This window comes from Lissotriton vulgaris, chromosome 8, assembly GCF_964263255.1.
Source record: "Lissotriton vulgaris chromosome 8, aLisVul1.2, whole genome shotgun sequence".
NCBI lineage: Eukaryota > Metazoa > Chordata > Amphibia > Caudata > Salamandridae > Lissotriton > Lissotriton vulgaris.
Genome location: NC_141696.1, coordinates 1,227,657,360 through 1,227,680,705, shown reverse-complemented (window position 1 = coordinate 1,227,680,705; position 23,346 = coordinate 1,227,657,360). Strand labels below are relative to the sequence as shown.

General features: G+C 43.9%; 1 protein-coding gene across 1 annotated transcript in view; it reads left to right on the top strand.

The window, feature by feature from the left end:
• The window catches only part of BRCA2 (BRCA2 DNA repair associated), a 616,646-nt gene that overhangs the window by 47,938 nt on the left and 545,362 nt on the right, over positions 1–23,346 (top strand). Inside the window, exons 2-4 of the mRNA XM_086935127.1 lie at positions 3,017–3,130; positions 8,616–8,722; positions 12,402–12,653. Of these exons, the coding sequence (XP_086791253.1) occupies positions 8,656–8,722; positions 12,402–12,653 (319 nt within the window). The 5' untranslated portion in view covers positions 3,017–3,130; positions 8,616–8,655. The remainder of the gene's footprint in view (positions 1–3,016; positions 3,131–8,615; positions 8,723–12,401; positions 12,654–23,346) is intronic.

Here is a 23,346-nt window from a genome sequence, read left to right as displayed (position 1 = left end):
GCGCTGAGGTCCAGGAGGACCAGGGCTATAGTTTGGCCCTCATCCACCCCCTGTCTGATGGCAGAGTGGTGGGGTCGGAATCCAAACTGAGTGGCGTGAAGAAGATTAGCTTCCTCCACATATCTTATCAGCTGGATGTTCACGACCTTCTCCGCCACTTTAGCCATATAGGGTAGAAGAGATATAGGGCGGAGGTTCTCAAATATCTCAAAGCTGATGTTCGGCTTATTTTGAAGAGGGAGTACGACCGCCAGTTTCCACCCAGTAGGTACTGTATGAGTCCTAAAAGATACCTCCAGCATATGTCTGATATAAGGTCAAGGGTCACTAGGCTTTCAGCGAGTCGCTTGGGCGAGGCAGTATCCCTCGGGGAGCCCGACTTTATCGATCTGCAGATCTGTATAAGTACCTCCGGGGAAGGGGTAATACATTTCTCCAATCCCTGTCGTCCCCTGACTACCCCTGTATCTTCTGAAAACTCAGACCCTGTTACAATTTTCCCCGGAAAAGAGGAGTACATTTTTGCCACTTTTTCTGCGAAGAATTCTGCAATACGGTTACATGAGTCCACAGAACAATCCACCGAACTTCGCGGTGGAAATAGATTTATAGATTTTAAACAATTCCTTCGCGGAGTTCTCTGCCTCCCTAATCCTCTTGGCAAAGCGGGCTGCCTTAGCCCTTCTAAACAGCCCATGGTAGGCTCGCCTCTTTGCCAAGTACTCCTGTTTTGCCTGGATCGAGAAGGCCACCCTCCACTGCCTCTCATAGCTCTTACATGCCGCCTTTACCAACTGCAGCTCGTCGTTAAACCAAGGAGCCGTTCTCTGTGAGAGGCGGCCCGCATTAGTCAAACATAGTGGGGCGGTAGAGTCCAAAGCCTCTGTAATGCGCTTATCCAAATTACTGCTCGCTGTTTCCATATCCATCCCGCCCGCTCTCCCTCCTTTGGTGAGTGCTTCGTCGAAATTGGCCTGAGAGAATTTCGCCCATTTCCGGATAGGATAGTTACGGGGTGCCTGTTCCAGTGCTCTTGCACCCGGAATCAGCGCCACAAACGGCACAAGAAAGTGGTCTGACTAGGGAACTGGGATGGTAGGTTTGATCTCCACTTCCTCCCAATTAGCAAATATTGGGTCCAACAAATGGCCCTGCTAATGGGCAGGGGTCTTAACTCTCAGGTCTAGCTGTAATGCCTGCAATTCCCGACCGAAACTAACCGCCCCTCTGTCCAGAGGATCTTCCATATGCATATTCAGGTCCCCTAACACAAGGAACTTGTCTCTGCGTAGAGCGGCTTCAGTAATACCTTCTACCAAGCTGTCTGTAAACCTGGTGTGAGGACCCGGAGGTCTATAAATCAGGAAGCCCTTCACTGTAGTACTTGCATTCACCCTGATAGTGAAGGCGCCTACCTCACTCTCCGTAACCGTCATTTGCTCCATTTGGCAGCACAGAGGCTGCTTGAAAACAATGGCTATGCCTCCGCCTCGAACCTTAGGCCTGTCTTGCCTAACCATCAGATATCCTTCCGGCAAAGCCTCGATAATATCTGGGTCAGAGTGCGCATCTAGCCACGTTTCCGTAAGGAAAAGGAGATCAAATTGTTTTTCTGTAAGGAGATTATAAATATCCAGTCTATGTTTGCGCAAAGATCTAACATTAAGTAATCCGCAAACCAGACTGGTATACTCCTGTTCTCCCTTACCTCCTGTACTACACACAAATTGCCAGCGCTTACATCCTGTGTCCTCCTCCACTCTCATGCTATGGAGGCACAAGGTAGGGGTGCCTCTACAGAAGCGCAGGAGTTGTTCTCTGCTCCACTGTGTTCTTACCAAAATCTGACATGGGGTTGGGGCCCTGCCCGTGCCCGGCCGCGGACGGGCACAGACGGGCTCGCCTTTGGCTCGCCCGCTGCGCTCGTCCGCTGCGCTGCCGAGTAGGCATCCGCCTCTTAACTCCCCCAGCGTCTAGGAAGACTAGAGCGCTGACCGTCCTCCCCCGCGCACCGGAAGTGGCTGGCTCGGACCTTCCACGCCCTCTGCTCAAACGGTGTCAGAACAGGGCGGGAAGAAAGAAAACGAGCCCAGCCCCCCTGCGCGATGTTGCTGCCTTCAGGTAGGAGACCTCAGCAGCCCAACAGTGCCACCAGTGACCGTTTTTAAAAATACCTGCGGGGTAGCTGCCAGCAGGAGACACAACAGTCCAGCAGTACAGTACAGTGCACAAGTGAATTAAAAAAGAAACACGAAGGGAGCCTAATCGCTCTCTACCCTATGCCCCCTTACAGTTAAAAGCACGTGTAAGATTACACCACAGGTCGCGCTAGCGCCGTTAAAGCAGCCGGGACACTGCCACTGTCCACTTATTTATTTATGCATTTTTATATAGCGCGGACTTTACCCGAAGGCGTCAGAGCGCTTCACAATAGGAACAGAGATGAAACATGATGGAAAACATTACACAAGAACAGATTACAAAAGCAGACGTTACGTTACATAAGGTAATAGTGACAATTGTGAGCAATCAACATATATGAGGTAGTAAAAATTGTGAGCAACCAAAAATACATGAGGTATTAAAAAGTGCACAAGAGGAAAAGGTGACAAGTGTGCAGCACCCTTCTAATAATTATTAGATACCTGTTGCGATTGTAAGTGATTTTAAGTAGTTTTCAGTTGAAGATGTGCTTTCAGGGCCGGAGACATTATGCATTCTGAGAGATACGTTGTATATTGGGTTGTATTCCACAACCTCTAGAACTTGCAGGAAGGCATTTGTTTATTGCATGCAAGATCCCCTTACGTTCTGAGCTTGCTTTTTAACGTTGTTGGGGATACGCTTCTTTCTTTTTCACACAATATTGTCTATTTAATAATAGAGGCAATTTTCTAAGAGGTGATTGTTTTGGTGTGTAAAACAAGTCTGATGTTTCATGTAAATCTTTATCACCGCCCGATTTTATGAATACCCACACAAGTGGTGAAGCTGTTGAGTCTTTGTATTCTCACAGAGCGGTACTTTCCTATAGAGTTGACGTGATCCCCTGCTGAACTAGGTGAAGATAATGGTGAACAGAATGCACAGAAATAGTGTGGAAGATTTGGAAGGCATTCTTTGTAGCCTGGTGAGTGATACTATATACTGTTTTACTTTGATTTGGCTGATGTGAGCCCTCAGTTAGTAATTCAGTAAGGTTTCAGGAATTGAAACTGATTTTTTCTTACACTCAGCAGCAATAGTTGGGTTTGTGTCAGGTTGTCTGAGATCTGCTAAGTAAGACTGAAAAATGTATTGCAGCATGGAGGCTGTATCTATGTGCATATATGGCGAGCATACTTTTTTTGCATGCATTTAATTGTTATTCCATTCTTTATGGGCATTTCCTTGAGGACTACACTTTCACCGTAGACCATTTTATTGTTTACTATTGTGTTACAAGTTCTATAAATATAAGAATAATTTTGAATGGATAATGTTTTCTATGCCAGACGTAGGGGTCAAGAAGGAAGTGCCAAAGAGGTAAATCAGATAAAGTTGAGAGATTAGTGGCAAGGAGTTAAAAGTATGGGGTTAATTGTGACTATGGTTAAGGGCTTATGGGTAAAGTTACGCTGTAGTGTTAAGTGTAATGTCTTGGCAAGGGATTATGTTTAATGGGTATGGGTTAAGGGCAAAGATTCCAGAGTAACAGTGTAAGAATTTAAAGATAAGCGCTAAATGCTAAGGCAATAAGAAGGAAGGCAATGGGGTAGGCATAAGGGGTGAAACATAATGCTGAGGGGTTAAAAGTAAAAGTGATAAGTGTAATGTTTATGGGTAAGAGTTCTGTGTAAGGAATTAAAGGTAAGGGGTAAGTGTAATGGGGTACGGGGTTACAAGTAAACTGACATGGGTGTAAGGGGATAAGAGTATAGCAAGAGGGTAAGTGAAATTGTATTTGTTAAGGGGCTACTGTGAGGGGTTAAAAGTAAGAGGTAAATGATAAAAGGGTAAGGGGTAAGAGTAAATGCGAGGCCAAGGGTATGGTATGAAGGGTTATGGGTAAGGGAATAAAGAATAAGGGTAAAAGGTAGTTGTAAGGAACTAATGTCAAGGGGTAAATTAGGGGTAAACCACTAAGCTGACAAAGGAAGCATTGCTTTAGGCCTGCTTGTGTGGATTGACCCCTAGGAAAGAACATTACCTTTAAATTTTAAATCAGTCACATATCAGTTGGCCTTGCAGCCCATGAGGTATGGCACATAGTATTTGAAAGTGGTACATTCAAGAATTTATAAGCATGAACTTATAGTGACCAGCCCCCCAAAGCTGTTCTCACGGTGAAGGGCTATGTCCTAGAGAGAAAAATGTAAGTTCACAATAGAATCACAAGACTTCTATCTTTGGATTGGGATAAGCTACAGAGTTGATTAAACTACAATGTATGTTAACAATCGAACTCATTGGTGAAGTTAGAAGTTGTATAAATATTAAGGAAAAAGCATGTTAAATAAGTTATACTTTACCTGCCTCAGGCTGATTAGCATTGGTCTGCTGGCGGATGGTCCTGCCAGTGACCCCCTTAATGAGGTGTGAAAACTGCCCCAGATCAAAAACAATGTTTTAGGCTTTTCCCAAGAAGACCTGGGTGTGAGGTATGTAACAGATATCAGCTCAGGAAGGACAGCTGAGAATTGTCCAGGAACTTCATAAGCTTGAAAAGGAAGAGGCCTGCCCATCTATAGTTAAAAGCCAAGAAAACTTTGGATAGAGAACCATTTTGTTCCGTAGGCTCTCTGTAGCCAATTTGGTACCAGGCCAGCTGGAGAGGGAACTGGCCCAAGAACTAGTTTTGTGAAGCTGAGAAGAATAGGGGACTGTTGATTTCCCTAAATGTACCTCTGGCTGGCACACAAGCTTCCTTCAGAAGCAGAAAGATTATGTCATCTTGTACTTGCTTCAGATTAGTGTACAGTGGGATCGTTTGCAGAAAGGCAAACAGGATGAGCTGCACACATTGGTTAGAGCAGGGATCTCCAACTTTTTCTGTAGTGAGAGCTACTTCTGATCAGTGAAAATCATTGTGAGCTCATGAAGGCAAAACCATTTGTGCAATGTTGCTGGACACCCCCACGCCTATTCATTGAATTTAATCCAAATGTTCATAGAGCCAAGGACTACGGTTTGAACAAAATACTTTGTCTAAGGGCACTAAGACAGGATTGCCATGGGTGTCAGTGAGAATCTGGTCTTTGTGTCACATTTACAAACAGCAGAAATTTTGCTCACAGTGGTCTGTAGACATGGTCAGAAAAAGACAACTATTTATTTAAATAGGAAGAATATAAAGTCAAGAAACTTGCTACATAAAATGTTAAGATGTAATTGGCTTAATTGATTGTGGAGAAAAACATTGACTCAACGTTTCGTAGAAATAGTTGCATCCACTTTAAATGTCTCCCATTTGAAAAAAATGACAGTATCTTTCCGTTATAAAAATTCCACAGTGTCTACTTGCCACTGGGAGGATGATGCCTGCTGTTTGTAAATTCAACAGTTTGAAAAGGGATCAAATTAAAATAAAGATTTAACTTAATCATCAAATTAACACTTCATTTCAATATTCTCCTATTTAAAAGCATTCAGAAACCTAATTTCTTCTCATGCCTCAATGTTGATTTGTCAATGACTTTTATTTAAGATTTAAATACCTCAGCGCTTAAGTTCTTCACCTCCTTGCCCTGGTCATAAATCTGACTCCAGCACTGCTCAGTATCAGGCCGCGCTATCTAATGATAATATTATTAAAAAGTATAGTCTTCTCTTAACTTTAAAATTAAATAAATCTGACTCCAGCACTACTCAGTATCATGCCCTGTTATCTGCAGCCTGAAGATATTATCAAATAAACACAGTCTTCCCTAAATTTTAAAAAGAAAATGTGACTCTGTGCTTATTTAAAAATTAACTCAAGGCTGTGAGCTATTCCGAAGGTGTCTATTGGCTACTGGTATCTCACGATCGACTGGCTGGAGACACCTGGGTTAGAAAGTGTCCAGGCGTCATGTCCACCCACTGGCTAATGAAACCTACAAATTTGATTCATCAGCCTCAGCTCATCCGAATAATTTTTGGACCTGTGAAAGAACAGAAGTTCACCGTTCTCATACTTGGTGTTTGAGAACTGTGTGAAGACCTGAAGGGCTGGCCTGCTCCCATGAATAAGCAATGGACTACAAGGGTCAGTTGACTCACCTTTCTAGTGGCTAAAAGGACACCGCAAGCTACAAGAGGCCATTTTCCAGACTTGCTTGGCTGGCCAGTAGCAGATGAAACTGAACTGGACCCTACTGGTGGCCTCTGCTGGATTGAGACAGACCTGACCAGAGTGATATCCTTGATGTCCTAAAAGCCTTAGATTCGACCTAGAGGAACAGCTCTGGAAATTCAGAATAGTTGGGACTAAAAACATTTTTGGGACTTGTATGACCTCCTTATAGTCAGCAGAATCTTACTGTGTAGCGGGTTGCGTAGTAATGGGCAACAGTCGAGTTTTTGTTCGTGATGGCTTTATTTGCTGAAACAGGATATCAGTACAAGTCTTCCTAATGTGAGTCCGTCTCGGAGATCTGCTTCGTTCGGGTCTCTGTTTCCTCCTGGTTGCCTCCTCCTTCCTCCGAATTGGGCTCCGCCTCGTCTCCACCTGGTCCGTCTCCGTGGTTACGATGCTCGCCGCCTCGGTAGAAGACACAAGAGAGGGCGTCTCAGTTTGTGCTATGTTACAGACACACTCGTGAGGGGAAGGGAGTGAGGGGGTACTACCGGTGAATAATTACAGCTAGTGACTGGGCGGGGAGGGGGGTGCAGGAAGGGTTCACCAGGGGAATGAAGGGAAATGGGATTCAAATTACTCTAGGTTCCCTCCTCTCCTCTTAACCCAGCCCGAGATACGATTACGTACCTCGGTGAGCCAAACGCCTCCAGGTCCCGTGCGGTGGGCGGCTCGTGTTGCCGTCGGGCTCCAGGCTCCCCTGCCGTCAACGGGTCACTCTGCACCTCCACTCCCTCGGTAGATGTCAAACCGGGTCCTCTTCCTTCTGTACTTCCTTCGATCCGCTCTCCCCAACACACGTCTCTCCGTTCGCTGTCCTCCACTCCGGTGTACAAGCACACCTGACTGTCATCACCAGCCAGCTTTACGTTGTGTCGGGGCTCCTCTTCCCTGTTACTCTTCCAGTTAAAGGGCCAGTCCTCAATATCCTCCTCGTCGCAGCTGTATCATTCTGCAGGCATCGACCAGACCTGTGTTTGGGAAGGCTGAAAAGACAGGAGGGGGGGGGGTCACAAGGTGAATACCCACGCGGGGTGGTAGCGGCCTTCGAGGTGCCCAGTGGCATGCTGCCCCCGTCATATACTGCAACAGTTATTTTGAGAGAACGTTGTTGGGTACAGCTCCATGCTTTCTCTGCTGGAGGATTTTTCCCTTGCAAAGGCCAGCCACCTGTAACACTGACTTAAAGACGTGTAATCCCCAGATATGAAAAGGAACATACAGATCCTTACGATTTTTTGTAATTCAGACCTAGTGCATGTTAGGTTTGATGCTGTGGCTGATATTTTGATGTTTGCTTTTCTGCTTTTCCTTGACTGTTTCTATTTGGTTCTTAGATTACCTGTCCATTCAAGTTGACAGAGAATTTAGCATCGTCCAAGCTAGGGTTTCTGAAACCTATTTGAAATGTGGTCCCATTCTCATGGTACAGAAATGTTGAAGACCTGCGTTATAAAACATTTGCCTAAATTATAGAAAGAGAACCAATTGCTATACTTTAGGTAAAGGGTATATTACTTTGTACTAAAGCTGCCTTGGGTGGACACAACTGTAGCTTAATCTGTGATTCACACTTTAACAATGTTTGATTTAGAAATTGACTGGGAGACAAATGTATTCCATTTTTCAGAATGTCAAGGTTTGAAAGTTCCAAGGTGTTCTGTAAAACATACAGAGATTATTATCAAGCCTCAATTCTGTACTGAATACAAGACATGCAGAACCAAGATGCCGCCCTTCTATTATTTCTTTCTCAGTCAAGGAATTCCTTTTTAATTCATAAACCGTAGACGATGTCCATAGATTTGTGGGATTCTGGGACACATTTTCAACATATTTTGTGTAAAGAAAGCGGTTAAGAGAGGTTTATTGGTAACCTCTGCCACCACCGTGACCAGATTACACACCCCTTTTCTCTCCCCCCCCTCCCAAACCCCCTGCTGGAAGTTGGGTTTTTTCAGTTCAAAGGGGTGAAACTGACAAATATTGGCCCTGTGTACCAGTATGCTAGAGTCATTTTCTTTAAGCATGTTTTTTCCTTGCTGTTAATGCTGAATTTATAGTTCTTCCCATATAGATTCTACTTTTTCGTTTTACCCTGATTTTTATCTAGGTTCTTACTGTTTATTTGTTGATGGTGGTCTGTGACATGATGTCCCTCAGTTTCTTTAGATTTGTATTCGATTCACTTCATATGCAGTGTGAACTCAAAGAAAAATTAGATCTGTGGCTCGTAATGTATGATCTGGGTTCGGCGAAAGTTGAGTTTCTAATCGTGCCTATTTTTTATATTTTGTAGGGTTTCAAATTGCACTGCCAACCGTGATGTGGATAGCAAAATGGCCATTCAATCAGCGCAGAGACCAACGTTCTTTGAACTTTTTCGAACTCGCTGCAGAAATACAGGTATTTTGCAATTACTGTGTTTTTGCATTGTTGGCGAATATTGCGTCTGCTAAAGGAATTAGGATCAACACTTCGATGTTCAAGTCGCTTCTTGATTAGTGTGCTACTTTATGAAACAATTACCTGTATTGAAGTGTTCTATCGGGTTCTTGATTGGAAATATAACTGACACGAACATGCTGGCTAGTGAGCAGCTGTAAGCCACAGCATTTGGGGAAGTCTAGTTCCTTGTCCCATATAATAGAAAATCTAAACCCGTAATTTTTCAAATGTATACATTTCATGGTGTTTGAATAGAGTATGAAGGTTTCTATTGAAAAACTGGAATGCCGATCGACGCCATTTTCTTTCTTCTCCTGTAGTAAATATCCGGTCCTCTGCCAAATACAAAAAAAACATGTGCCCTTTAGTGGCAATCATGACAAATGAGCCAGTGTACCATTTATTCCTCTGGCCAACTGAGAAATAAGGTCCTACATTGACTACAGACTAAGTCTATCTTCCCAATTGTGAGAGCTGACTAAATAACCATGACAAGAAAGGTTCGTGGATTGGTCCCACTAGGAAGACAAGGGAGGTTACAAAGGAGATTAGCTTTTCACTTCATGGAACATAGCTGATTTTGAAAATAAATTATGTGTCCCAGGTTGGATCTATCTTACTGCTTTGTCCCATGTGATCCGTCTTCAGAAACATGGCGTGTGAACCTCTCCGATGTGGAAGTATTACCATCATTATCGGGCCGCTCAAAAGCTGGTCTTCAACTCTTATTTGTAACACGTTACCTGCTGTTAATAGGAGGTCTTTCACTGCCTCACTCTATTATCACACTATAACGGTTCAGCACCCTTATTTCTTGTATTTTTGGTCGTTCAGCACAGTTTTACTCAATATATCATGCACAATGTAAATATTATTAAAAGTCTTCAATAGAAAATTCAGATGACAGATCTTAGGTTCGTATTCTTCTTCCTTTATTAATTCCTTAAAACCAGTAACGGCAGACTTCTAGCTCTGCGCCTCACGCTAGTTCCATCAAATCTTGATCCTGCACAATACTCCCCAGCGCCAGCCGTTGAGTGACGCCTCTGTGCTCCAGGTCACTTACTACAAGTGGGGGTGCTCCAAGCAATGAAGTCCAGTAGACTGAAAGTAGTGTAAAAAAAATCCTTTATTTCAAATGTCTTTTTTTCATGTGAGTAAATAAGACTCAGCCAACAAGTTTCATTCCCTAAAGGGGAACTTCATCAGGGCTTACAAGGTCGTAAAATAATATCCAAAGGTGAACTGTTCACATAGGAATTTTCCATATAGAAACCTTAGACTTTTATCATTTTCTCCAGTGTATTGCAATGGAAGCCCTTGGAGTTACTGTACTGAGAAACCCACAGCTGCGTTTGCGCTTGGAGGGTGGGTGAAGGGCTCCTAACGGCGAGGAAAGAGGGGGAGACCCAAAAACATGACTAGGCAGCGACGGAAGGTAACGAAAAGGCTGCAGTAATATTAATACCGTTCAAAACATGAAGCGCGGCGTCCGTGAAGTGGGTGCCTTGCTGATACACGAGCGGCGGAAAAGCAAAAATAAGAGTGCGCAGGAATGAACTGAGTGCGCAGGAAAGTGGCTGAGGCAGTAGCCTGTGAGTGTCGAAAATGCCAAAAGGTCGGGCTGATTTAGCACATCCACCTAACAATAGCAGGCAATTAAGAAGAACACAAACAGAAGCCAATAGAAAACATGGGAGGTTCTTGAATCACATATACCATCTACAGCATGCCTCGCAGAACAGCGGATGCGCGCCCTCAAAAGGTCGGAAAGTAGAACTCCTTCCTCATTTGGCTTTAAACCCTGATATTAATGGAAGAGGAAAGGGCTGCAGCTGAGAGCGTGTGCATGGATAAATGCTGTGCAGAAATGGAAGTTAGGAAAGCTGCTGCTTGAAATAAAATGAATGTGTTGATGAAATAAAAGCTGCGTGTGGTAATTTCCGAAATGTTGCCTGTTTGCTATTGTGTGCGCCAACTACTTAAAACGTTCATATTGCTCACAGCTGTTTCTGCTTTAATGCCAAGTAGTTGGCATTTACCAATGACGGTCAAAGGAGCCAATTGAAAACATGGGTGGGAAATGGGCGAAGCTTAAAGCCAATATTCTGAACTCAGCACTTCTCGAAGAAACAGAGCAAGCGCTGCCTAAGTGAGATCTAAAAAGCAGAAAACCATGAAACGCCCTTAGAAAGGCAACCTCATGCGAAAGGAAGTAATTGTTATTTCTTTGTGACAGACACGACTCAGATTTTCGCATGCTCATTAACGTCACGCACTTGCTCACAGCTACTCCACTAACACTACTGGTGGTCATGTCTCCCGGGTTTCCTCTTTCCGCATTTTTACCTCTGTTTATTTCTGCTCGATTTCCCTCCCCTCTTGTCCCGAAGTTTTCATGCAGTCGTTCTTTCCTGTTTCTGCCTCGGGTTTCCTTACTCATTTGCTTTCATTGAAAGCCCATTCCCTTGGAGCGGAGTGTTCTCTGATACAGGACAGTGCATGATGTGTTTGTTGGAAGCTCTTCTCCACCGAACGCACAACAGAACTAACTAAGCTGAGAGCTACAGCTTATGCATCAGGCTGATCTTGGGTGCAGATCTACCTCCTCTCTCTGTTATTTGGAATGGAAAAACTAGGAAGTATGTGGCTCTTCCTGTAAGACGGTCGATGCAAGAACGAATGTCTATTGGCCAATTCCAGGATATTTGGGAGTGAACAAACTGGTCACTTTATTTCCAAATGTTACATCTTTATTGAACGTTGCAAGAGTGATATTGCCTCCTAGCACTGGGTGTAAAGCACGCCAAGAGCATGCACCTCTTTTACCCCGATAACATTGTTCCTGACCTCTCCTTCCATACTCTTCTTTCAGCACTCCCGGGATTCACCACCTTAAATGTAGGCCTGAAATTCTCCCCAAGTATCCTGTGGGCATTTTTGCAAGTGGGCAAATTCCCTACTGAATTACTCGGATACATACATACATACATACATACATAGTTAGTTACTGTTTTAAGATGCAAAAAAATGATCTTTTCATGTACCATACTGTATTTCTTTGTATACTTTTGTGAAACCTGTTTGTATGGGGGTTCAATGTGGAGCAAATGACATTTTTCTACTCGTGTACTGTAAAGTTATTTCATCTGGGAAAGTGGGGCATGCTGCGATTGAAAAGTGTATTCGTGATGTGTGGTTGGACCATAGGTTGATGTGTGTTTTCAGTATTCCAGCATGTTTTCTAGGCATGCAGAGGGGATTGTTTTGAAGTGGCAAAAGAAAGTTTCTTCTCACATGCATTAACATTAGGTAATCTTTGGAAGTAGCGCATTATGGGATAGTAAGAAAACTATGCATGCCTTATGTGGTATTACAGCAGAGATTATGCTGTGAACTCCATGTGAGGCATTAACACCACCACCGCCACACATTTATGAATTTTGACAACACAGAAGTCCAACTAGTGCAACCGGTCAAATGTTTATTTAAATACTTTTTTCCCCAGCTTGCGTTAATATCTGAACTCTATAGCGATATTACTTGGTGACAATTTGTTGTGTTGTATTTTATCATGTCAGGCCAGTGCATAATGCATTTTAAATCTGATTCTTGCATTATCTGTTCATTATTTCAGAAGTGGGACCAACAAGTCTCAACTGGTTTGAAGAACTTACATCTGAAGCTCTTCCATATGAACCCAAAAACTCGGAAGAGTTGGATTCCAAAAATGACTGGTTTGATAAAAATACCTTTAAAACACCCAACCATAGAGGGCCTGCATACAGCCAACTGGCTTCAACACCAATCATTTTTAAGGAGCAGGCATTACGATCACCAACTTTTTCTTCACCAGTGAAAGAGCGGGTTCAGTGCACATCATTAGTGCGTAAGTACATATGAAATCTGTATGGATTAATGACCAGTTCATCTGGAAACATTTAACCAATTTCTGTTTAGTGTCTCAATTATTTAATATCGTGAGTAGAACTAGGACTCCGTAGAATATATTGTAATCTGTTAACATTGTTGTGTTACAAACGCTTATTGCTTGATATTGTTAATGCCAGTGGACATTTTTGGTCATTAACCTTTTGTTTTGGTAGGCCTGAAAGTCTGGAATGTTTAGTTATGGGACAGTTGTAGCTTCATTTTTAATGGGTACTTGTTACCTGCAGGTTACTCATCACACGGAACCCTCCCTAGGTGTCCGAATAGTTCTGAAAAAATGGCTTTCTTTTGATTATGCATAGCACACTTCCCGCTACAGCTTAGTTTTGGAAGTGATGTAACACGTTCAAAAAGACACCACCTGCACCCAGAGTGTCCTATCCTCTTTTCTGTTACATTGACACAGATATCTGCAGCCCCCTCCATTATTTTAGGATTTTCACCTAATTTATTTTTTCTACAAAATTTATTTTCTCAAAAAGTGAGTTTAATCAAAAAGCAGAATTTCTCTTCCCTCGAGCTCAAGTTTTATTCCCATTGCAAGAACAGATAAATGTCGCTTTTCAACCCATGTGAGAAGTTGGCTTGGTATATGGTGTACACTTATGTAAGTGGGCACCTTGAACCAATCCAGGCAACCCATATGGTGATTTAAGTGGTCTTAGACAACCTTAGAAAGCTCTCTAAGTGGTAGCTGTTCAGTCTTAGTCAAGAAGGAGTGTAAAGCAGCTTGTTTTACCAGAACATAATCTTATTGATATAGATTGAGCGAAAAAGAACCACATTGTGTATTCATAAAAATATGTATTTATTATATAACACTCACTAACACATACAGATCTCCCTGGCCGGAGATATACACAATGCACGCAATACTGTTCAATAGAAAAGGGTAAGTAGCACGTAATACACAGTGGTCACCAGGGGAAGACCAAACCGTATACTAAAATAGTGGTATGTGAACCACTACTCAAGTCAAGACTATACCCAGAAGACGTAGAAGTGCCGGGGACCCAAGGACCCCCCCAGATAAGTAACCAGGAGCCCTACGGAGGCAGTGTGCAGAGCGGAAACACGACCGCGCGTTCAAATCAAGTCAATGGGTAAGTCACTGTTGCAATTTTAAAGAAGGACCCTTCCCAGTGGACCCTGAAGATACCCCATTGAAGACAGAAGGTTGGAGAGCCACCCCACCCGTGGATGCCCTAGGAACTAGGATACAGACACCAGGGAAGCCCTTCAGGAAGATACAGCTGCTGGAGAAGGTGAAAGTGTCTGGTGGAACCCAAAGGTGGATTCAAGATGTGCAGAACCTGCAAGCAGAGGGGACAGCGTAATTGCCACTTAGGAGTGACCAGGAGGCACGGAAGACGGATGCCTACCGATGTCGAGTGTTGCAGGAGAGCTGACAATGACCATGAAACTACAGCTGTGTGGACCAGGCGACGCTGTGGAAGACCAGGAACCGTACACGAGCTGTCCAACGTCGGATGTCAAGAGTTGAGGGGTCGGTGTCCGGTGGGAGCACAAACAAGCCTTGGCAACTGCAACCAATGTGGAAGTTAAAGAAGGTGCAATCTTGGGACCATCAAGGTCCAAGAGACTCACCACAAGCAGGTGAGCCAGGCTTGCCCCCGAACAATCAGGGGAGCCCAAAGATTTCAAAGATGACCCTCAAAAGGACCCTCAGGCCGGAGGCACTGGAGTCGCGAGAGGACCTCGAGCAGCTCACCAGAGATGCAAGCCCACAATGGAAGTGATGCGGTGAGGACGAAGATCTTGGTCACTGGAGATGCTTGAGGATGGGGCTACTTGGAGCCCGAAGATCTTGGTGAAAGGAAGCCCACCAGCCTTTGCAACTGAAAGTCGGCGTGGCTCACAGGTGTTCGTTTTTTGCGGCTCCGACAAGGGATCCTGGCCTCAAACTTCATGAGAGGACAGGGCAGACCTCAAGGGATGTGAAGAACTCCCACCTGTGTTGCTGAACCTTTCGGAGTCCTTGGGAGTCCAGAATCAGCAGACCGGTCAGCTTAGTTGCGGTGCCTGCATATGCAGGGAAGGGACTCCTTCACTTTAAGGGAGATTCCTTCAGGTGTCTTGCATGCCCACAGGCCTTGGAAGGTTCCTGTATGGTGCACAGGCACGGACGTGCAGCAGACGAGCAGGGCGAGGAGATCAAGAGCAACAGGAGTCTCCCCAGTTGCAGCCCTGTTGCCCAGAGCAAAGTTCAGAGTGCCCAGGCGGTTGAAGAAGTGCTGTCTGAAAATAATCTTGTCCCACAACTGATCTAGGGACACACCCTTGGGTAAGCCATTAAGTACCCTAGGTAAAGGGTTGGGACAATTCAGTGTTCCCTCCCAGGGGAGGGGTCGGACAGTGGGGAGGATACTCCCATGTCCTTTGTCCAGTTTAGCGCCAGAGCAGGAGCCAACGGCTCCCTGAGTTGGTTTGAACTGGACTATGTAAGGAGGGCGCCAAGTGTGCCCTTCAAGCAGACTGAGTGGCGCTAGTAACCGCTCCCACTCGGCCCCAATACACTAAACCATGTCTGGGAGGTGGTCACACCACCCTGTGAGAGGATACCTATTGTTCTGTCTTCTCCTGCTCAAGTTTGGCTTAGCAGCAGGAGGGCAGAATTGTTTCTCTCAGAGGAGTTTTGCAATGCATGAAATCATACCTCCCACACCGTTTATGGTGTGGGGGTATCATTCAACATGTTTGATACCAAACATGTTAGGATTCGTTACAGCCAATTTCGAGATGGTCACCTCGTAATGACGCAGTGTCCCCTCTATATGTTATATGGCTGTCTCACAACCTGGGAGAATAGAGGTGCCTACATAAACCCCAAAATGCTCCCGCAAGGTAGGACGCGCGCAGGCCCACGGTAATGCCTATCTTTTACTTTCCTTGCTGTTTCCATGTCGAAAGGAAAGGGAATCAAAAGAGAAGACTGGAGGGAGGGTAGGAGCTACACTGGACTCCTTTTTATTTTTGTCAGAGCGGCAATCGTTCTCTCGCAGAAGATATACGAAAGACGTCTTTTCTTGGACCCGACCTCCTTAATACTGGGCTTGCCCTCAGGCCTCGAGAGTCCCCCAGCCATTCTGTTGCCAGCACCTGTAACCCTAACAGCTCTTCCATCAGATCAAAGTGGCTTTTCTCCCTCAAACTTGATTACGGAGAGCGTTCCAGGAAGGGGTTTGAATTGCTCTTCTCAGAATGTCTCCCTATTGGATTCTTCTTCACCACACCACCTGCCAAGCGAACCAGAGCAGGGGGCTACTAACGGCGCAAAATCTAAAAAATCTAAAAATACTTGTGCCCCTAAATCCAAAACTGGCAAAACAAGGGGGCACTCTATGAACTCTAAAGCGATAGCCTCCCCAACGCCATCAAACACTCTGCCGCCGCAGGCACTGCAACCTGATTCCATCTGGTCCGAAATTACATTAAGGCTAAATGACATAATGGCTCCCATTCTTTCTAAATTGTCCCAAATAGAACTGCACCTGGCGGAGTTAGAATCGCAGAATCATACTTTACTTGTCCGATTGCCTCCGATGCATGATTCTCCATCGATAACATCTGCAATCCTTAATTTAGTACTATCGAGAAAACCACGGGGCCCCTTCTAGGGGCAACAACGACGCAGGCCTCACCTATATCATCTGGTGGCCCCACTAGTGTTGCAACACAGCCCTTAAATGCTACCTCCAATCTCAATCTTACACGTGCCGCCCAATGCCTTCCAGAGCCAAATGAAGGGGACATAACCTCCCAGCCACTATTACCTCAAAAGGGACCAACAGGAGAAGTACATAAGGCGGCGCGCAATGATAATCTCAACAGAGTACAAGAGCTCCTCCCGCAACAAACTCTCCATCTTCCACCAGCTGCTACCCCATTGGTTTTAGTTCTGGCAAATGTCTCTCCTTCCTTGGAAACCAGAGTGAATCTACCAGACAATTAATGGACAAATGCCTCCATTGGTTACTGTGTAATGTTAATGTGACTGAGCGGGGGAGGAGGCAGTTGGCTCATAAAATAACTATGGCCAGGAGAGTAGGTTGGGTGGGGGTACAAAGAAAAACTTTTAGCGGCGACTGTGTGGTAATTAATTTTAATAATGCGTATGCAAGTGTTTCCCTTTTAGCTAGCCTTCATAGCCCCGCTCTAAGGAACACTCCCCTATCTTTATCCTTGGAGTTGTTTTACACTGGTCAGGGTGCTTTCGAGGGGAGGGTTCATACAGACAGAAACCTGAATCCTTTTATTGCCCTGAATGAGGGTCCCATCATAAACCCTGGGATTAGATTACACAATAGATTTGCTGCTTTGTCGAACTTGGAGACTTGTGATTGACTAACCCTGTCACCTCCTCAATTACTTACAAGGTCAATCACTGCGGCCTCAGTAGAGTGTAGCCCAATGATGCTTTCACCTATTACATTACCCTCGAAGATTGCCCCCGCATCTGTAACTCTAGCGCCAAGTACACAGGGACATGGGCAGACCCTACAAGGGACATGGGCAGACCCTACTTTTCTCTATGAATAATATTGAGGGAACTAGGGCGAACATGGTATCATCGAATGTGGCAGGGTTAGCCTCCGAAATTGCTAACCTAGATTGATTAAATGAGTGGCAATCTATGGAGATAGCATTATTTCAGGAAACCTGGGCAAAAGACCCTCCCTTCTTCACGGGGTTTCGCACCTTCCACTCTCCAGCTGTTCCCTCAGTCTCTGGAAGGGCGAAGGGGGGCTTACTTACTTTAATTTCAAATACTATTCCACTCCAAGTCAGGCAAGTTGGTCCCTTACACACTCCTTTCCAGATTTTGGAGCTGTGCACTAGGAACCAAGCCATTTGCACTCTTGTTAACTTTTATGAGTTTGGAAGGAACTCAAGGGTTGTGGTAGATGCTCTAGTGTTGGAGATCGAGAAATTGTACAAAGGGAAAAAAGGGGGCAATGTGAATCTGATATGGGCGGGGGATTTCAATATTCACCTTCATAAGCTTAATGAGACCAGGGTATGTGGAGCAGAAGACGCTCATAGTAATCTTCTCTCACATTTTTCACATAACGAGTATGGTGAGCTTGTTATTTCAGTGGAATCTGTCAAGACTAAATGTAATGAACGAGAAAGGCCAAGGGACCACCTTCAGAAGGGGCACCCAAGAGTCCACTATTGATTTTGTGTTAGTGTCCGGACATCTACTTTGGAAAGTGTCCCTTATGAGTATCCGATTTTCACCCCATAGTGATTATGCCATGCTATCGACTTACTTAAATATTTTATCCAAACCTAAAGAACACAAACAGGTTGTGGAAGATGTGAACCTGTCTAGAAAAAAATGGCTATCAATTGAAATGGGCACTGGCACAAAAATGTTAATTGGTCCCCGAAATTATAGTGCTGGTAAAGGAAGATATAATAGCATGCTTGGGAGAAAAGATATTGCCCGCAGACCTTGGTCATTAGATTCACCGCCCTTTGGTGAAAATAAAAATAGTACTTACTCGGGTGAAGTCATCAAATGTTACTGCTAATAAGCGGTGGTTTGACTCAGCCTGTTCTAAAGCTAAAATAGTCCTTGTAAATGCCCTAAAAACTCTTCCTAGAGATTATTCTAAGATCCGCTCACTACTCAATGACTATAAATTAGCCAGGAGGGCGAGAAAGAAAGACCTTAGGGCACAGACATGGGAAGACCTTGAACAAGCAGCCATCTCTGGCAACAGCAGAGACTTCTGGGAAATTGTGAATGCCCCTCATTTTAAAGACATCAATGATCCCGTATTAGATGTGCATGTAGATGAAGAGGCATGGGGGAGACATTTTAAAGGAATATTTGGGTTACCAACTTCTTCATCTACTTCAGTATGTTGCCCAGAATCTGTATCTATACCTCAGGGAGGGCTAATCTTCTCTGTACCCGAGGTCCGAAAGGCGTTAGTATCCTGTACCACCAGTAAGGCCCCGGGGCCAGATGGAGTGCCAAATGTCCTTTTTCTCTATAACTACGATATGTGGGTCGCTTTACTTGCAAATATGTTTAACAGCATTCAGATAGCAGGTCCACCTTCATCATGGAATCAGAGCGTAATTGTGCCGATTTATAAAAAAGGGGATAGGGGCTCTCCAAAGAATTACCGCCCTATATCTCTCCTCGATACCACTGCTAAACTAGTGGGGCGGGTTCTCCTGGCCAGATTGAAGGATTGGGCAGATTCGCATAATATAATTATGAAGGCACAATATGGGTTTCGTAGAGGAATGGGGACGGTCGACCAGTGCCTAAACCTCTCCCTAATCCTAAGGAAGTACTCGAAGGCTAAAGCGGGAAGCTATACATCGCCTTCATGGATCAAACATCAGTCTTTGACTGTGTGTCACACTCTAGGCTGTGGTCCATGATGGAGGGCATGGGCATTGACCCACTGATTATTGTATTCATCCGCCAGCTGTACGCCAATGCCGCTGCTTGTGCAAGGTATGGCAGGAAGAGAAAGTGCACTCGTCACTTTCAAATTGAAAAGGGAGTAAGACAGGTGCGTGTGCTCGCCCTGTTTCTTTTTTCTATCTGTACGAACGAGGTGGAGTCCTCCCTGTCTGCCCTTTCACTGGACGTGCCCAAATTCGATCAAACCCCCTCCCGATCCTTGCGTGTACGCCAATGACACGGTACTGATGGCTAGATCGGGGTTGGCCTTACAAAAATTAATCAAAGCTTATTTCATCTTTATGGCCTCCCTTGATCTAAAAGTTAATGAATCCAAATCATTTATAATTGTGGCCGAAGCGACTAGAGGTGAGAAACATCCCCACTTTCAGCTGGCAGGTAAGCAAATCGTGGTGGTTGACTCCTTTTCATATCTTGGAGTGGTCTTTGATAATGATAATTTGTGGTGTAAATTAGTAAAAACAAGAGGCCATGGTATGCAAAGGAGCCTCAATGCTCTCAAGAGATTTGCAAAATATCTGGGAGGAAGCCCACTGAATGCAATAAAAAATATTTATTTAGCTAAAACAAAGACGACTGTAACATATAGGGCAGGTGTTTCGGGGATGGTTAATGCCACTTCGTTACAGCAAATGGAAGACTCCTTCTTCAAAAATCGCGTGTCTTTACCCCAATCAGCTCCAAACTACATTTTACATCTTGAATTGAGGCTTCCCTATTTGAGTGACACCATAAGGTTGGCCCCAGTGTTCCTGTGGCTCTCAATATGGCAGAGAACTACGGTGGAACTGACCCAAACTATCATTAAGGAATGCTGTAATCTAGATCACTACAAAAGGTTTGGGTGGCTAAATTACGTAGAGATTGAATTGAAAGTTCTAGGGCTGGGAAAACTTTTTCAGGACCCTGATTCCTGTAAAGAGGTTACGAGGAAATGGATAACGGATTTATACACCCAAAGATTAAAAAATGTCAGAAGGGAAAAAAAATGTATCCATTATTCCTCCATTGCATACAATCTTGTTCCATTAATATCAGGAGAAGGTTTTCATTATTTATCTTGTATAAATAACGCACAGCAAAATTTATTTTATTGCGCTTCCGACTGAATATGATTCCGTTACTCCTGGGATACCCACAAAATTAATACAGATTAGCAGATCTTGCTCCCTGCCCTTGCAAAAACTATGCCGTCCAGTCAGACTTACATATCGTATTATTCAGTAAAAATTATTCCAAGGAAAGGAAAACATTTATACTTCCAATCCTGAGGCACCATCATTTTTAGCAATGCCGGGTCGCCTGTATTTTCTAAAGGCCTTACTGGAACCATTTGTATGTTTCTGTGTCGCTTCATTTTTAATGGCCTGTTTTAGGAAGAGGAAAAAGGCAGGCTCACATCCTAGTAGTATTGTGCAATTCTAATTATCAACTCTTTTTTTAAATGATTTTAATGGTTTTACTTGGATCAGTGCAAACATACGCATTTTAACTCTGTATATATGAATATTTATTGGTCCGGAAATGTTATGTGTACTATTGTGCTTTTATGGTCTGTTTATAAAAGATCGAATAAAGCTGTGTGACTGACTGACTACACAGGATGTAGTGGTGTCCTCCTCATGCAGGGGCACCCTCACACTTATAACCGAGCACCCTGCCTTCAGGATTGAAAAGGCCTCCTGTAGGGGTGACTTATAGGTTTTAAGTGCGGTGACCTTAGATATAGGGAAACCTATATCTTTCGCAAGTGGTGCTAGCACCAGCTTACACAGACTGCAATGGCAGGCCTGTAGTTCCAAATTGAGTGGTCTCCCATGGGTGGCATAATACATGCTTCAGCTCATGGGGGACCCCTGGTGTACCTATGCCCTGGATAACTTAGTACCATATACTAGGGACTGATAAGTGTACACCAGTGTCCAATCTGGGATGTACCCAAGTACTTTATTTAAGCGAGAATGTACAGAGACTGGGGTTCTGATTAGCAGGATCCCAGTCAGACTAGTCAGAAAACAGCATTACATCAAGCAAAAGGTGGCAGTAACCGCAAAAGCAGATCCTACTTTCCTACAACCCTCATTCTATCTAATTGTGCTGTTTGGTGGTAAACCATGAATGTTCCTCTTCTAACAAGCGTACCTCGTTGCACTAAAAGCAATTTGTAGAAAGTAAGAAACATTTTTTTGTCTCCGGCATCCCAGGAGAAAAGGTCATTGTACATAAGATACATGAACACCACAACAGAATGACAGTAGAGTCCCAACTCCCTAAAAAGTTTGTCCTAAGGCCACACGCGCTCCTGCGGTAGCAGTGCCAAAGGAAATGGTGGGATGATAACCAAACCGTGAGTGGGTCTATGGTCTCTTTGATTACAGTGTTCTTGTCCTTTGAAAGGTTGTACTTAATTCCAAAACACCCAATTGAAGATAACTTCGGACTGATTAGTTTTAGACATCGCTCACAGATTTTACCATTCCAGGGCTTCATCCATTGACGATGGAGTGGCAAATATCCAGTTCCTAGGAAAACAGGTCAAGCGCTTGCAAGAGCCCAATACCATAGAAGGTGTCTAGAGAACAAGAAAGTTTGTTATTTTTATTCAGTATACTTCCTGATCCCCAAAAAAGGCGAATTCTACACTTACACGCTCTCGATCACTACCTCAAACTTTGCATTTTAAAAATAACAACCCTACAGTATGTCATTCCTTTGCTAAAAAGGCAGTTGATTGACTTTACGGCATATATTTCTACATGACCAGCCGTAGCGGTGATATGCGTTGAGCAGCAAATATTTTTAGTTCACTCCTCTCCAATTCATGTTCAATGCTGCATTTTGAATGTTTACAAAACGTCTGTCAATAGTTGCTATGCATTTACCTTTTCAGTCGATCCATGTATATCCATATCTGTATGATTTGCGGATAAAAAAGAAATAATTTTACATACCGCAGGAAAAGACAATAGAAATAATACAGTTGTTACACTACATTGATTTTGGTATGTCCAAGGAAAACATCCCACCTGATTCCTAATTAAGGATAGAAATCTTTGGGTGCAACAATCAAACTCTTGGCATTTCTGAACATTATTTCCACTTACTGACTGTCGCAGTTGACAACCAGAAGGACAGCTATGCCTGTGTTAAGACGTTTGGCACCATTGCTTCCCAATAAATGACGACAAACAAAACATAGACAGAAATATCTCTGCACATTGTTCTTAAGGTTGTGGAGAAGGAAGAACATCTAGTATGAATTATTGTACACATGCACAGATAACTGCAGTGGTGGAACATTCACAGTTTATTGGAGGGTAGCCTATTTGCAGATTCATAACCACAAGTGACCATAACTGTGGATATGTGCTGTATGGAGCTCCTGCGGAGGGCTCGATCATCCATGAAAATGTCGAGGACGGGTATCACTGCAACACTATCCAATATTCACATATTTTGCAGTAGCCTTTGAGACGTTTTTATTGCATGTCCACAGTGCAGTGGTCCTCATATGGGCAGCCAGTTCGCCCACATTGTGTTATCTGCACATTCAAGGGTGCAAAACCTACCTGAAATTGTCCAACTCAGTTCAGAAGCTATAGTGGTTGTCCAAGTGGTCTTCCTTTAACATATCCACAAAACATTATAGTTGACATTCATTGGTGGACATTACATACTCAAGGTGTAATTTCACTGGTCACCCATGCCATTCTCTCTTCATAGTTTGAGAGAGTGGTTCTGGTTTATATTCCATGAACAACTATTGAGGCTTCAATATATTGATGTTCTGATAGCAAAGAGTTCCTTGCTTGCAATTTCTGTTTTGTAGAGTTCTATTCAACCTTTCCAACCTCCTCTTGGAGTGGAGCGAGACATAATAAACATACTAGCCAGCTACACATCTCTCTCGGTTACATTGTGGATTTATGGGTGATGTCTTAGTGAATCATCTGGTAGTTCCTACGGGTGATGCCGAGCTAATGTTTTAGTAAAAACAAGTTGTATTTTCTGACAGTGTGCACTAGATGGCTGAATGTGCAATGAATGTGAATCTACAACAAATTTGAGCTACAAAATACCCTTTACAGGTAAATAACATTTACCATTCCTTTGTAAATTTGATTTACTGAAAAATAAACCAGAGACAGTCAAATTCTTG